Here is a 17,702-nt window from a genome sequence, read left to right on the forward strand (position 1 = left end):
TTCAGTCAAATTGTTAAATTTACTACAGTTTGAAGCAAATTTAATCTTAAGCAAAATAATACCTCGCATATCAAATGGTTTACAAACAACCAATTTCTTTTAGTTATGCAAATTGTTTCCATCTCATTCCAAATTGGGCTGCTGATCAAAACTAAATTTTGAGCCAGTTTTGTTTTCTTGATCATAAAAATAAGATTACTTATTTGAATGGAAAACAAATGTATTTTTATAACAGATGTTAATTAGCTGTGCATAGGTTACATCTATTAAGTTTAATTATAAATAACAAATTCTATAAATGTAAATAAAGTACCTCAACTAGAATTTTTTTCTAGATAGTTGTGAAATAATTTTAACAGCATTCACTTTAAGTTGATCTAGTTATCTAACCTTATTAGTATCAGTTAAATAATTTATACTTCCAAGGATGTTACTCTTGAGAGATTCCAAGTGTTGTGCAGCCTGGAATAAATTTACAGTTATAAATAATGCAATATATTGTACTGCTCAGGATTTGGATAATTGTTTTCATCATGGTTATTCACATTTTTTGGCGTTTTAACAGTTTTCATTATTATTAAAATTTCATTAAGCAATTTTAGTAACTTTTATCTTCTGGGCGAGCTATTTCTATTAATTAACGTTCATTTATATTTTTATTAATTTAATGTACATTAGAATTTTGTTATTTTTTTACAATTTTGAAAAAAAATATAGAACTTCGCTCCAATTGTAGTCATCTTGAGATCAGTGAACATACAGATAATTAAATCCCGGGCTTTCTATCAATCAAAACTGTAGTTTATAAGAAGTAAAATTGTATTAGATATATTTTTTTTAAATAACTCATGAAGTAAAGTTTGTAAGAATTTTAACCAAGTTTATTAAAAAAAAATCAATCTCCATATTAAATTATTACCCATAAATAAAACACCATATTTATTTATTATTTTTTTTCTAAATATTACAGTTAAGTTATTATTTACAAATTTAAATGATTTATCTACTTTTACTTACTCAACTATAAATAAGAAAACTATTCATGATTGAACTATAAGTTATAAACATGTATGTAATATAAACATTATCAAACCAGAGGCTAAGTTTACAAAAAATAATTTATAATTAAGCGATCTGGAAAACGAAAACTTTTTAATGAGTAGCGTACGTAAATCGAACCAATTTGAGCTACGAAAAATATTTATGGATTAGTTAGTTGTTGGAACGCAAGATAGCGCGTGAGGAGCAAACCTTTGATTAAAAACATTAAAGAGGTTAGGGTTAGAGTTCGTGCCTTCGTGCTCTGAACTCAACCGAGTTCATCGTTGTTTTGGTTACAATTTACGTGATGTATTTCTCGTATAAATACTAATACTTTACACGTTAACAGTGTGAATTGCATATTTATTTCATAAATTTCAGTATGTCACTCGTTGAGAATGTTCAGATTTTTATTAAACAGTCAGCGGAAAACAGTTTCTACAACCGCTGCTGCGGTAAAATATAACAATTATAATTGTGAAAATCATGTTCGCATATTAAATTCTTTGAGTTACAATTCTTGTCAATTTACGGTCTTAGCCAAATTTATGAGCATGGGATCTAGAAAGTCTTCAGCAGATTCTTTGTCAAGTATAACTGACAAAAGAGTGACATTTATGGAAAATTTTAAAGATGCAAGTAGAACGGACATAAATGAAGGTTCTAAATTATCGGTATTTGATGGTGAATACTTTGATGATAGTGTGGAATTTCACTCGGTTACTCCTAGTACGACTGCTGATGAACAGAAAGTTATTGATTTACTTAAAGAAATTTTAAGCTACCAGGATAAGAATTTAAGCAGTTGGATTGTTGAGGTAGGCATTTGAAATACATTTTTTCTTTTAATTAATTTTAATTTGTATTTGTTATGAAATGGAATGAAGAATCCCTTGTATAGTTAATTTTTTGGCTGAAAGAAAAATTGAGAATGCTTAATGTTGAATTTTTATGAAGCATGACTTTCATTATTTCCATGTGTATTATTCAAATTTCCCATCAGCCTTGTAAAACAGTTATACCAAAGTACTTTCTCTCTCCCTTTCTATCTCTAGAGACAGAGAGAAATATATTTTATATAAAATATATACACTGTATTTAAATTAAGGTAAATTATTGAATCACATCATCTATTGTAGACCTATATATAATCATTATTATGTTGTTACGTAAAGCTGGTAATAGATCTGAAATACCAATAAACAAATATTTTTTTGTGATCAGTACATAATAATACATTATACAGATAATGTCAGGAATAAATGGACTGATTCTCAACAGTTATAAAAACTCCAACATTTGCTGGATGGACCCAGCTAAACTGGTAAAATTTTATAATTACATAGTGTTATAAAATAAATTAAGTACATTTTAAATAATAATTTAAAATATTAGAACCTGCTTGGAATAATATCACATAAAATATGTGAACATATATAAGTAAAATAACTAAAGATAATTCGATAATAATAAAAAGTATACATGGCAGAGTGGTAGCGCCTCTGCCTTTCATTCAGAGGGCTTGGGTTCAAATCCTGGTCATGCATGGAATTTTTCATACGCTACAAAATTCCACGTCCATATCCCATACACAAGCTTCAAGCTTATGTGATGACATCATCAAGAAAAAAATGAGAAGGATTTGGGCACATATATTTACTTAGATGCAAGAAATCAAGATTTAAACTCATTTTTCTTTAATTAATATTATTTAAAAGGTCACTGATGGAGTAATGTTGTTTCTGTAAAAGAAAATAGTTTCATTCTATTTTAAATAAACTTATGAGAAGATCTTTCAGACGGGTTGGTAATTTATTTAAAATGATATTAGAAGGTAATAAGCCAAATTATTATGTTTAATCTCCAAATTAAATTCTGTTGTTTAGTTCATTGGACAAGAATAATTTCTATCTCCAATAATTAAAAAAAACTTTATATTTTCATAGTTAAAACTAGTGAAACAATAGAATGTTTTTATTAAATAAAGAATTATTATTTAAATTAGTTAATCATATTACCTATAATGTTAATGAGGAACATTTTATTAGGTATTAAAAATAATTTTTTTTCCATAATGGAAAAGATCATGTTTCAAATCAATATTTTCAATTGAAATTGAGATAGTCTGTAAAATAAGTGTAAAATATTTTATGGTACTTAATATTACCTTTTTTTAATGTAAAATTTGATGAGGAAGGTTATTTCAATAATTTATGTTAATTATACTGAATTACAACTTCATAGTACATTAGTTTTGGGGAAAATACAATATCATAACAAGTTGAAAAAAGTATTTTAATTTTTTAAAAAACCATTAAAAATTATTATGCCAAGATATATAAAAAAAACAAAGTAACGATATTAAATAATGAAAATATGGTTTTAATTAGTAGTTGTTTGGTTAAATTTTTTTTTTAAGAAACAAAAAAATTATCAGTATTTTTATTTGATGTTTATCATAATAGTGTGCAGTAAAAAACAGTATGAGATACTGGTACTAGGGATTTAAACAATAATTATTTATAAATGTTCATATTAAAGAGTAAAAGAATGATCAATCATAATTAATGAATTTTTTAAAAAGAACATTATCAAATTATGTGTGGTAGTCATTTGACAGTCTTTGAATAAATTTTCTTGAATTTCATGAAAGGATTTTTATTAGATCATAACAAACATGCTGGAACTTTCATAATTTTTATACAAAGTGGATATTGGATATTTCTTCATTTGGATAAAACTAAGAAAATGGGTATAGATTTGATATTCCTTATCCAGTATAATAAAAAAGGGAATGTCTATCTTGGTAATCATACCACACATTTTGTGACTGGGATCAAGATAAGGTTCAAATTAATGAATACCATACAGAGATCAATTAACAGCTTAAACATTGGATGCAGACTTATTCAAGTAAATTAAAACTGTCCTACGCAACTGAAAAGTTATTGCTGCAGTATTTTGGGAACACTATGTAGTTTTTCTGGCAAACTCCATGAAATCTGGATCTTAATAACATACTAGTTTCATGTTAAGCATTTAAGAAACTTTGGAAGTCAAGCTAAAACAATTGTCTTGTTTTTTCTAATGAAATATATGGCTCCACGCCATACACGTATTACACAAAACCTTAACCCTAAATATTAGGCCGTCAAGTGACTGCATTCTCATCATTAAAATAAAATATTTGGCTTCCTACCCAGTGCTTTGAAATCAATGAGCAGCCTATTGATGGTTACTCCAGTAATGGAGTTGTTAAAAAAGTATCCACAAAAGCCTCAGTGTATTAAGGCCTGATTATCTGTGGTGACTATGAGGATAATAATTTAGATAATAAATAACTTATTTGTGCATCATGAAAAATTTTCTTATTTTTTTACTAGCTAATTAGAAATCTGTTTTAATAGTGTTAATACATCTTTCATATTTTGTGTTTGCGTGCTTCGTATAAAAGTCATAGTCACAGTAATGCATAATATAAATATAATAATGCCTCAAGGATTATAATTAAAAAAAGTGAAAGATGTTTATATTTGGGAAAAATTATTAGATTTTATTATAGTGTAGTATATATGTTTAATGATGAAGAGGTCTTTTGGAAGAATTTAAGTACCTTAGTTTTTTTATAACTATAACATTGTTTAGACATGATGAATTTTAGACTCTGTACTTTTTATGATTAATTATTCTTCAGGGCAGAATAATAATAATTTTTATATTTCTTTGCTTTTTTTTCAGAAAAAAATTAAAATACTTTGTGCTAGTTATAAGTACCTAATGCAAATCCATAAGATCAATTTTCTAAAAATTCTTGCTTGCAATTATGCTGTGAATCATGAGTTGGTTACTAAGGCTACTAAACAAATGGTAAGTTGTAATTTAACTACTTTAATAATTATTTATTTATCTTTTTCTATTTTTTTTTTCTACACCTTTTGCTCTCCTGATTATTGTAATTTATAAAGAGGAATAGATTTCTAACAGTTAAAAATGACTTCTATCTCAGGGTTTGTTAATTTTTCTTGTTATTTTGTTGCCTCCTACCCCAAAAATAAAAATGTATTGGTTACAAAATTGTGTGTGTATGGACACGTGCACACATCTTTTTTTATTAATTGGATTAGCTGTTTGTGAGATATTGATAGAGTGCTATATTTCAAAAATGAGAAGGTTAAAATTTATCAAAAATTTAATTTGTACATTATTATATCTTGTGAAAATTTTATTTTTATACAAATGCTGAACTAAAACGAAATTGTAGCTATCAGGATCTTAAAATTTTAGCAGGGAGTAGAGGATGGAGGAGAATTTGGCACAACTTCTTAAGTCTGTACTGTTCTTTTATGTTTGTTTTTGGCTTTGTTAGTTTCTTATATGATCTTTTATATTTTGTTTATAATTGTGATAGAATGCAGTAACCTTCTGTCTTAAAAACTTGGCACTTTTATATAAATGTTGGTTGATGTGTTTTAGCATGTTTATTTTATTTGTTAATGTTTTTGATTTTATTTATTCACTTTATGTACTTTTGGTGTACGTGCTACAGAATTTTTTTATTAATCTTTTTTTTCTATTTATTACCAATTTATTTTTGTTTAATATTTCAGTGTAGCAGAAAATTTTAATTTTAATTATTGTTTCCTTTATCTGTCTTGGTATAATCGGGTTTAATAAATTTAAACATTAAATAAAGTATAACATATCTAAATTGATTTCCAAATCTAAATTAATCATTTGTTAAAAATATTAATATGGCTTTTTTTTATATTGAGTATAATTATCTATGTTTCTTATCTTCATCATAATTAAATCACATGCTGATGCGCTTCGGATATATTCCATTTTTAAAACTCTTTGCACTGACGAAGTTAAAATGATGCATAATTGTACTTAATATAAAAATTATGATGATTTGCAAAAAATATATATTCTTTAGACAACATTTTTTTTATAATTAATACTGCCTTTTAATAAACTATATACAGAATTTTATATAAAAACAAAATATAATCTTTATAAACTGTGTACAATATTCATATACCCATGGGTTGCTATTTATAATACAGGAAATAAAATCAATTTTTAGATTTTGAATTACTTCAATTGCTTGATATGTTAAAATGGGAAATAAAAATTAACAGTAAACAATAACTAAAACTGCAAATTAAATCTATTCAAAATTGTCTGAGCCTGTCACGTCATTGTTACCTGAACTTTTTCTTAAATTTATTAATGAAAGGAAATTATTTTTATATTAAAGAGTGTAAAGATCTTGAAAGGCTGCACAATATATCTTTGGCAAGTTTCATGATCAGAAATTTAGATATCAAAAGGTTACTAAGATAAAAAATTAATTAAAGGTGGATTATTCAGTAAAATAAATAATTAGCCAAAAATTGGTGCATTGTCCGAATATGAAGAAATATAGGAATTAATTAAAGGATTGTTACTTAGTAAAATCTTTATTAAAAAAAAGAATTAATTTTTACCTGTAATATAAAACTTTGTTCCCTCTGTTATATGAGAAAGAAGATAGTGAATACTTTCTAACTGAATTTCCAGTGGTAGTAGATGGAGATACTTCCAAGTAGGAACTTTGATGCTAATCAAAATAAGGTATATTTAAATGGAAAAAATGGAAGATTTTTAAGCTCTTATTGTAAACGTGCTTAGAAACGTACCTTATATCTGATTGAAAATTTTAGTTAAGAAAAAAGTATTTTATACTTTGATATTTGATATTACTTTGATATTACTCTTTTTGATATTACTACTTTGATATTTGATATACTTTGATATTACTCTTTTTTCATTTAGTTTTTTCCTAATCAATTTATTTATAATAATTCAATTAACTGTCACTAAATCAATTTAAATATAAATTATTTTACTGTTACTGAAAATGTAATGGATCTTATACAAAATCTAAATATTTTCTTTCCTATTTTAAGATGAAAATTTTAAGTTGTCATTGTAAATGAACTGTGAAATTCTGAAAAACGAAAAGAGTTAGTTTCTTTTATATTCTATGTTTTTGATCTGGTTTTATTTGTTTTTCTTGAGCTTTTATTTGTATTTTTTTTTAACTTATTTTAGGAAGGTTTGGATATTGGCAGCAGACACATGTTAAAAGCAGAAGAGAGATTAAAAACTCTGCTTACACCGCAGTATTCATGGCTCTTTAAACATGTAGGAAGAGTTGAGAAAGGTGTAAAATTTCTTGTTGATATGAGAACTGATGTGTTGGTAAGTTAATTAGCAATATAATTGACATAAGAATCATTACCAGATCAACTTATGTTTAATTATTTGTTACACATTTTACACACTTACCGATTCTTTATCAGGCAATTAGAAGGTGTCATTTATTAAGTAGAATTTTGAGTGTCATTTTAAATTACTTTAAAATATAATGACCATGTTAAGCATAATCACATTTACATAGAATTGTCTCCAACATATGTATTACCAGTGGTAATATAAACATGAGGTAGCCGTTATTAATGTTGACTGTATTAACGTTAATAATATGTAATATATTGTATGTATTTTATATATATATATTTCTCCAGCTAGTTTTCCAGCTACTGGCAGGTCTGGGTGTGTGTATGTACAAGCAAATTAATTACTGCTATGACTTGCCAAGCCTGATGTAGTGCAATGTAAGTGTAATTTACACTGTTATTTATGCAATTTTTCATTGGTAACAATTTTCTACCAGTTCCTACTTTAAATAAATACAAGATCTTTTCAGCTGGATTTATTCCTGGGAATTAGTTCCTTTTTCATCAGGAGGATTTCAGTAAAGACTGGATGGAGGTGACAAAAGGATAGAGAGAGGTGGAGAAAACTTTAGTCGCAGGTCATGGATTCATGAGATCTATCAAGATCAGGATAATCTTATTATAATGTAATCATATATGATGAGTTTTTAGACAGCCTGTTTTGAGTGTTTTCAACATCTACAATTATACTGTAATGTGTCTATTAACTCTTCTCTTTTAATATAAAAGAATGAATTAATGAATCACATTTACCAGTTGTAGAATGACACATTTGTCATCAGTCAACCCTATAAAATACCATAACTCCCTCTCCCTACCAAATGCATATCACAAAAATAAACTCCAAAAGGAAAACAAAATTTTGGAGTTAGACCAAAAGGGTCATAAATCAGAAAAAAATTTTGATTGACAGCAAAATGTATGGTATTTTTGTAACCTCCATACTAGGGCACTTTCGATTTGATGAATACCAAAGGAAACTTTGTGCAAAATTCAATTTAGGAATGATTTTGATGGTATGTCTACTTTTGAAGTAGTAACAATCTCCATGAAAAATACAACATGGTCTACTGATGATTGAGATACAACGTTTGTTTATCTTACTCTTTATATAGCGTCTGCCGCATAGACAGTAGAGTTATTAGTTGTGAGATATAAGTGTCACTGTGCAAACACACCTTTATTGAATGTTTTATTGTGCTAAAGGATTGTTACTTAGTAAAATATTTATTCAAAGCAGAATTAGTTTTTACGTGTAATATAAAACTTTGTTCTGTACAAAGTTAACTACAGTTAAAAAAAAAATTAAGTAATTTTAGTTAACTTACATGATGAGCAATTCATTGTTGCACTGTTCAGAAGGGTGTGGTTATGGCTTGCATTGTTACTGACTTTTATGCTAGTCTCTTAATTTTACTATTGTGTATTTCCAATTGTAGTCTTGTTTTTCTTACAGTTTATATTTCTTTATAACTAAAGTAAGATTTATTGATTAATGGTATGCATTTTAATTCACTCCTGCCTTTTCTGCATAAGCATGGCATGTTATTCATAAGAATGAGTTTCATTTTTGTGAATGATTTTTGTGTTTCATGTCAGATAGCTGGTAGGGTTATGACATTTAACATAAATACAAGTTAATTCTTTTTTTTATCCTTTATTAGAATTAATGGTACTTACGTATTAACGCCACCGCAGCTACAGCTTTATTTAAAATTGAGTATTTATTTCATTGAGTCTCTTTATTAATTTTAAGAAGTGGTTATTTATATTTATTTATTTTAACCAAACTTAACCTACACTCGCTTCGCTCACTAACATTGACTAATTAACACCGTAATTTTTTGAGTATTTATTTAATAAATTCAGTAATTAATGCAATTATTTATTATTTAAATAACAATAATTACTGAATTTATTAAATAAATACTCAAAAAATTACAGTGTTAATTAGTCAAGGTTAGCGAGCAAAGCTAGCGTAGGTTAAGTTTGGTTAAATTTTATTTATTTTAATCTATGTTACTATTATATCGGCCCATTTCCACCGAAATCCGATTGACTACTTTGTTTTTAAATAAAGCTGTAGCTGCGGTGGCGTTAATACGTAAGTACCGAATTAATTTTTGTTAAATTACTTAAAAAAATGGAAAAAATTCTTATTAAATTAAATCTGTATATTTGTTTTTGGTAGTTTATTCTAGTTTTATTGATCAACAACAGGACTAATTTTTGTGATTGTTTATTTGGTCAAGTTTCTCTGGTGATCATCTTTCCAGAAATTTAAGTGAACATTTTTTTTAAACATTTAGTTACCTGAACAATTTGAAGATCATTTGTTTCTCATTATCATTGCCTAGTATTGGATTGTTATAATGTTATTTTATGTAGCCTGTTATCTTTATGATATTCAATATTTCTAGAAATTTCCACATGAAATCCTTTGAATATCAGAATGATAACAGGCTGTATAAAATAATATTATAACAATCTAATACTATTGAATATCATTCAAATATTCAAAGGATTTCATGTGGAAATTTCTAAAAAAATAGTAGGAAAACTTAGCAGAATAAAATAATATATATATTTCTTAATTTCAAAGAGCTTAGCCGTTGCTCTGTAGCAATCTTTGGAAGTCTCTTACCATTGCACTTCTTGTAAGGGGCCTCCCCAAACAGTCATCATCATACGCATTAACTCTGTTATTTCTAAACCTTTCACACCATTTTCAGATGTTCCTTTCATTCATTACATTATTACCATACACAGCAACCTACTGCCTATGAATTTCAACTGGCTAATGTTTTGATGGTTTAAAAAACATATGACTTCACGTATTTGACAGTCAGTGGCAACATCAATTTTCCTATTAATTTACAACTTATATCAATGCAACAACAATGCAATGTGTACATTACAAGTGTGGCCATGGACGACACAGGTTCGCCAACCTTAAGGAGAAAAATTTCCCAGCAGTCTTTGCTTTAGAGATATCCCTCGTATATCGGTAGGCAAAAAAAAGTCAGAACCAACTCACTGGTATTTAGAACCCCAGGTGCCACCTACATCACAAACACCACATTTCAATATTAACCTGATTTTGGTTTTTAGTAATAATTATAATATTTTTAAATTTATATAAATTATGACAGGAAAGTATTTTTTGTCAGATTTTTATTGTAAGAGTTTTTTGTTATTTGTGTTCTAAATATGTAATCTATTTTGGAAATTTCAAGTAAATTTGATTTGTAAATACCATAAGTTTTATTTTTTAAGTAAATTTGCATAAAAATTATGACAGCGAAGTGTTTTTGTCATAGACCCGTTTTTTTTATATTCTAAATATGTAATAATATTATTATTTCTTTGTATTCTAAATATTTTAATAGATTTTGGAGTTTATAAATACAGTTGTTTTCTAAACATTATAAGTTTTGTTTTTTGGTAATAATAATTATAATTTTCAATATAAGTAGATGAAAGTTATATTACCCCCCCCCCCCCAAACTCCGATACAGTTCATTTTAAAAATATACAGTTTATTTTAAATATATAGTTCATTTTATATAGGACTAAAAAAAAATCCTTGTGGATTACAGTAATACTTCATGTGGCCAATCGCATATTGTTGAACCGCACGACCTCTCTGTAAAGTTAAAATATAAAGGAGAATTGAAAGCAAGGTTTTATTGCTAAATAAAAGTAGTGTTCAAAACAACATATTTATTCTATTATTTAACACATCAATAATTATTTATTATTTTTGTGTTTATAAATAGGGCAATAAATTACATTGTTTACTAACAAATAATGAAACATACATCTGTGATTATGCAAACATAAATACATTCAACTATATCAAATTACGTGACTCACAGTCTTCATGACTGTTATGAAACAGTGTTTTATAAAATAAACTTGTATTTAATCTGATTAGATTTTAATATAACTTGACTAAACCTATATGATTTCTTTATAAACTGTTTCATGATGAAACTTTTTATAAATTAATGAATTTATAATGTAATAAATTATATAACATTTAGTTTTTATGTTGAATACTGTTTTACCATTTTTTTATTATATGTTGTGCGTTTCAGAACAACTTCATTATCAAAACTTACTGTACTAATACAATAAGTTTTGACAATGTAGTTGTTCTGAAACGTGTCAACATATAGTAAAAGATGAAGCTAAGAAACTTAAACAGTACTCAATGTACACCTTATAGTGATCTTAACAGAAAATTTAATAATAATTATCTTAATAACAATTATAACATTTAGTCTTTATCCACACCTTTTTTTTGATAGTTTGTAATTTACATATTACATTAAGCGTTGCTATGAAAAGCATGTGAAAGCCTTATCAATGTTAATTAAATATGCTACTTTTTTCAGATGCTTAACAACAAAATAAACAGTTAATATAAGTATAATGTTAATATAGTAGTATAATATATTTTCAAAACTTAATGAAAAAAAATTTTTTCATTGAGTGTAGGGGTCTTGGGACTCCATTAAAATGTCAACAAGTTTTTAAGATCAAAAATAGGCAGTATGATTGTTTATCTGGTATCTGTAATTTTGAATTGTGTAAGCTGACATTTAGAAAATTAAATATATTAATTATTCTTGTGTTCATGAATGTGTCCAATCTTTGTTATTCCTAAAAATTAACAATATCAAACTTTACCAAATCAAACGACAGAATCATCCTTAATTTATATTGTTTATAAGCATTCTTTTTTTTGAACAGGAATTGTTAGCAGAAATAGATTCTCAAGGTAATGATTATGTTATGATGCAGCAACTAAATAATTCATTAAAAGAATTGTTGTCTTTATGGTTTTCTGTTGGATTTTTGAATATTGAAAGAATTACATGGAAGTCTTCATGTTTAATGCTTCAAAAGGTAAGCTTCCTCATAAATCTGTTTAATAGGCCTGCAGCACACCTCAAAACGCTTTAGAAGTGGAAAAAGTGGCTAGGGTGAAGTAACCGGTTCAAAACAAAAGTTATTAATAATTTATGCAAAAAGGTATCTACAGTTGATTTTTACAAAGGATTTACACATTGGAACATATAAAAAAAATAATTAAAATGCAATTTTTCACCGCATGTGGTTTTAATAAAATTTTCTCTATAACTCACAATATAATAATTATGTAGCAATCCAGTTGAAATTTTTATGCAATAAACTATTGATCTTTTGGAGAAAAATGAGCCTAATTAGAGGTCTTATAAATATATAAATTTCCAAATAAAATGGCAATTTTTGGAAATTTTTTCATCAGATTTATGAGATTTTTTTTCAAATTAAAGAGTTGTTACAAATTTTTCAAAACTAATGTGCACTCACAACACCAAGCAAGCATGCATATAATTGCATATATGTATACACGTAATATATATAAATACTTGTGAGAAGGGTGAGGGGGTGAAAGTTTCTGTATTCGTTTATTAAAAAAAACTATACATTCAAATGTAATATGAGGATGAGTACAATATTTAATAAAATTATCAAAATTTTGAATTATACATTTACATATCAAATCAATCATTAGCATTATTTTAATTTTCTTCATTTCTATCTTATTGTATGGGCTGCAAAGAGCATTCCAATGCACATTTACATAACGGGCAACATTTTGTATTATTAGCAAAACATCTGCAAGATTTCAGCTTTACTGTAAAGTTTTTTCTTTATTATTCCAAATGCTAATTGCAATTCTTTCCCAAACATCACTTATTTGGCACTGGCCTTTTCTTTTAAACCTTCATTTTGTCGCTGTTTTTGCAAAAGTGTGCATAACAATCTTTGTGATACCAGGACTTTACATCTAATAAATTTGTATGTTTTTCAGCAGAGCGCGAATATTTTTGGTCGTTTTGGCACTAGAGAGAATATTTTTTCATATTTCGTCTGATTTCAATGTAACTACAGTTAATTTGTTAACTTTAGTACCTTTACCATATAGGAAACACAAATTTTCTCAGTCAAAATCTGTATCCGACTCTAAAACATTTTTGTCTTGTTCTTATCACTGAAGTCAGAGCTTTTTGTGGTTCGCAAATTGTTTCTATTATTATAAGTAATTCTACAATCATTATGAAATTTCACTTTATCCCAAATAAAAATGTCAGTATCTCAAACCGAAAATAATTTTTGGGCTATAATATCGTTATTTCTTTTTTAGCAGACTCAAGAAGAGAATTAATTCCTTTTCAACTCAGTTTTGCTGCAATTTCATGCTGATTTAATACACTATCACAAAAAAGCACTTATTCACTTCTACACTTGATATTGTTAACCTATAGCATGAATTATATTTGATTTTGATAAAGATGTATAACTTGAGTTAAAGAATAATCAAAAACTCAAACGATTCAACGTAGAAAATCATGTCACTGTACCTACACCTGCACCGAGACTTGCATATTTTTTTATATCACTCAGTATGTATATTATATTTCTTGTACATTTGAAAGTTATATAATAATTCACTTATTAACATTAAAAATCACATTAAAAATAGTTAAGTAACAAACCAAATTCATTATTTGTATACTAGCTATGTACCGTCCCTTCCGCTCAACAGTTTGTGCAAGTATATATATGTTCGAGCAGTGAGTGTGTTGCCACACATCAACTCTATTATTATTACTTAACCATACATTTGAAAACTTTCCATAAAACTTCAAGTGTTCAACTACAATATTGCATTGATAAAAATATTAATCTTGAAAATTTGTAACAAAATTTTTTAATTTGAAAAAATCGTAACAAATCCGATAAAAATATTTTTTTTTTTAAATCACCATTTTTTTTGTAATTTATATTAAAAGCTCTAATTAACCTCATTTCTCTTGGAAGGATCAATAGTTTATTTTGTAAAAGTTTCAAATGGATCGCTGCATAATTACCTGAGGCAGTTAATTAAAGTGAAAATTTTATTAAAACTGCATGCGGTGAAAAAATGTTTTTTTTTTTAGTGATTTTTTTTATGTTTCAATGTAAAAATCAACTGTAGATCCTTTTTGCATAAACTATCGATAACAATTGTTTTGAACCAGTTACCCCATCCTTGCCAATTCTGGGGTTAAATAGGGAGTGTGCTGCAGGCCTATAATGTATGAATAATTTTACATTATTGCATATCCAGAAGTTATTCATTTATAGCCAAATTTACATTTACAATTATATTTAAATTCATTTATAGCTACCTTTATTTAGTTATTCATTTTGACAAACACAAGCTGACAACCCTTTATACATACCTCCATTTTAAGATAAGAAATTAATTTTATTGCCTATGAAATATGTCAACCTGATTATTGTTTAAAAACCAGAGATAGAAGACAAGAACTGTTGCTACCATTCCTACCGGTTGATGGAGTGACATGTTAATATTTAAAGGATAATTTTTTCAAAGAATTATTTCCATCTAATATTTTTTTAAATCAGTAGTTTTCAAAGATTAATTTTTGGAAATGATACTTACAATGATAGAAGTGTTTTGTATTGTACCTGAAGGCATATTTAAATATTTTTTTAATCTTGTTTGAAACTAGTAGTGTTCCAAGAAAAGTTTGAATGATTTTTTTCTTCAATTCATTCAATGTATGGAAGTTATTAAATAAAATTTTCTCCCATAAATGCCAGAGAGATAAGGTATAGAAAGTGAAGGACAGATCCAAGAAATTAGGCCTCCAATAATTGTACAACTGTTATATTGTTGAGTTCATTGGATGGGCTGTTGCTTCCTTTTGTTGCATTCTATACTATTATTCATGAGGCTTTAATAAAGCTGTGAAATAAATGATCATTTCTAAACAAGATGTCTAGAAATAACAATTCTAAATTGACACAGTACATCAGTCTTCAGTTATCACTGAATGGTTGGTTGCTCAAAGAAGGTTTGCTCTGCTGCCCAGATGTCTAAATTCTCCAAATTTGATAGGTAAAAACCTTAACAAACTTTGTTAATAAAATAAACTTAATAGCTGTATTATTTTTAGTACAAAAAATACTTGTAACAATGTAGACATTTTGTCATGTCTGGGTCTTATAATGTTGTTAATTGTTAATTGAATTTGGTATGGATAGTTTCAATCGTTTCTCATTCTCTTAACATTTATGTGAAATACATCTTGCTGTCTAGTAATTCTCTGCAGTAACTTTATCTAAGAGTACACCAATAAATGTTATATTTCTAGCAAACTTTTATTGATCAAAATATTTTGACAACTTTAACAAATAGTAACATTTCTTATTTACTGGAAGCAAGATATTAAACAGCATATGGTGAATATTTTTGGTACTTTATTATCTTTATAAACAGGAGAAAAGACTTCTTAACATTGTCAATATGGTTGCTATGTAAATAAAGTTTTAGAATAGAGACTTGATGTTACTTTATGAAAAATATCTCTATTTGCTGCAGATTTATTAGTGGCTACCTAACAGCTGTATAAGTGATTATAATTTTTTCTGAGGTTAACTACTTTTAGAAAAAATTACTTTGTCTGCAGAAATGGTTTGGACATGAACTAATATATAAATTTTTTTTAAATTGCAAATTGTAAATTGTATTTGTCTAGTGTGATAATTAACTAAAAGAGTAAATTTCATTCACATAACTTGAATCACTTCAAGATTTATAGAAAATGCTGTTTATCTATAAAAAAATGAAGACCTATATAATATTACCACAATAAAAGCTATCGTCTTAAGAGTAATAAAATAATATGGTGAGGTTAAAGTAGAATTATCATATTAAATTAATTTAATAAAGATTTCAGAGTATGAGGCTGTACATCCAGTGCGAAATTGGGCAGATCTGAAAAGGCGAGTTGGTCCATATAGACGTTGTTTTGTATATACCCATAATAGTATGCCTGATGAACCGATTGTTGTTTTACATACAGCTCTTAGCGATGAGATTGCTTCAAGTACAAAAGGAATTGTTGCTGCACGTTCCAGAATGTCAGGTTAGTTTTTTCTTTATTTTAAGAATCGTAACATAAATTTTTTCTTTATTAAAAAAAAAAATGAATTTATAGTTTTCTTGAAAGAATTTAACAAGCATCTCTTACAACCTGATTTTAATTCTACAACTCATGGAATATGTTAAGGTGTACCTGTTAAATTCAAAAGACATGAAGTATAAATAAATATCAACATCCGGAGGTATGTTTAATTAACTGATTCCCTCAGATCACTTCTGTTAAAAACATTTGGTGCAGATTAACTGTATGCTATGACCACATTTTAGTAGTTAATATTTATCAATACCACTTAAAATAGAAATTATCATTACTGCAGCACTGGTATATGCTATACCAGTGCTGCAGTGATTTTTTATAAATTAACAAAAGAGGTAAAGTTTAACTTCATGCTTTTGTGCATGCTTAATTGGCTAAAAACCAGATGAGAATCTTTGTTGCTAAAAATATTGTTGGTTCCAAAAAAAATTGACATGAGTTACTCTGAATTAGTCAGTTGAATGAATGGCTACTTTAAAATAATATAGTCTTTTTTTTGCTTTTTTGAACTACAAAGGTTTAAAAAAACACAAAATACTAGCAGTTTTTTATTAGCAAAATTAATTATTTTAAATTTGTACACATTATCAAAACCTTCTTATGTAGATTATTGGTTTTTTAGATTGTCTTTTAAAAATTGGAGTGCAGAAAATACAAAAAGAGCAAATATCAGTCATTTGCTAATAGCAGAAATCAACCAGAATTCAGAAAGCAGTTTTATACAAACAAAATTTTAAATAATTTTAAAGTGTTTGACACTAATTTTTTACTGATTTTTTAATTGTAATATTCTTGTACTAATTTGCATTAACCAAGTATTTTTATAATATTGTAGTGGCCACAAAATATTTACGCAGGGCCGTGAAATTTTTTATAGAAAATCTTTAAATGTATTATTTAATTATTGTTTTGAGAACTAATCAAATAAATTCACTTTTTCTCTTCAGGACTGATATTTAATTGCAACTTAATAATTCTCTATGCATTCAATAATTTATTGAAAAATAAAACAAAGTATAATATCTTAAACAATAAAAATATAGAATTTTTGTCATCATTTTATTGTGAAAAGATAAAAGCATTTATAAATTAATGTGTTATCAGTCTTTGCAATATTAATAATCCAGTTCACAAATAAACATAAAAGTTAAGAAACATTAGGGGTGATGAATATATATTGTCAGATATCAATTTCCTCTCACATAATCGCAGTTAAACTTGGGAAAAATGGATGTAACAGACATAAAATTCTTGTTGTTAATTTGTATTAACAACCCCCCCCCCCTTTTGATCGCAGTTGACTGAACCAAGTGTGTCCAAAAAAACCCCA

At 26.8% G+C, this 17,702-nt stretch overlaps 1 protein-coding gene across 3 annotated transcripts in view; it reads left to right on the plus strand.

The window, feature by feature from the left end:
• Positions 1-1,279: 1,279 nt before the first annotated feature.
• LOC142328002 (malonyl-CoA decarboxylase, mitochondrial-like) overlaps positions 1,280-17,702 on the plus strand; it is a 43,127-nt gene continuing 26,704 nt past the window's right edge. For all 3 annotated transcript variants that reach the window (XR_012757151.1, XR_012757150.1, XM_075371438.1), the window contains exons 1-5: positions 1,280-1,859; positions 4,780-4,908; positions 7,138-7,287; positions 12,084-12,239; positions 16,123-16,318. Coding sequence is in view for 1 of the 3 variants with exons in the window: in XM_075371438.1 (XP_075227553.1) it covers positions 1,440-1,859; positions 4,780-4,908; positions 7,138-7,287; positions 12,084-12,239; positions 16,123-16,318 (1,051 nt within the window). In the remaining 2 variants the exon portion in view is untranslated. The remainder of the gene's footprint in view (positions 1,860-4,779; positions 4,909-7,137; positions 7,288-12,083; positions 12,240-16,122; positions 16,319-17,702) is intronic.

This window comes from Lycorma delicatula, chromosome 7, assembly GCF_047948215.1.
Source record: "Lycorma delicatula isolate Av1 chromosome 7, ASM4794821v1, whole genome shotgun sequence".
Taxonomy (NCBI): Eukaryota; Metazoa; Arthropoda; class Insecta; order Hemiptera; family Fulgoridae; genus Lycorma; species Lycorma delicatula.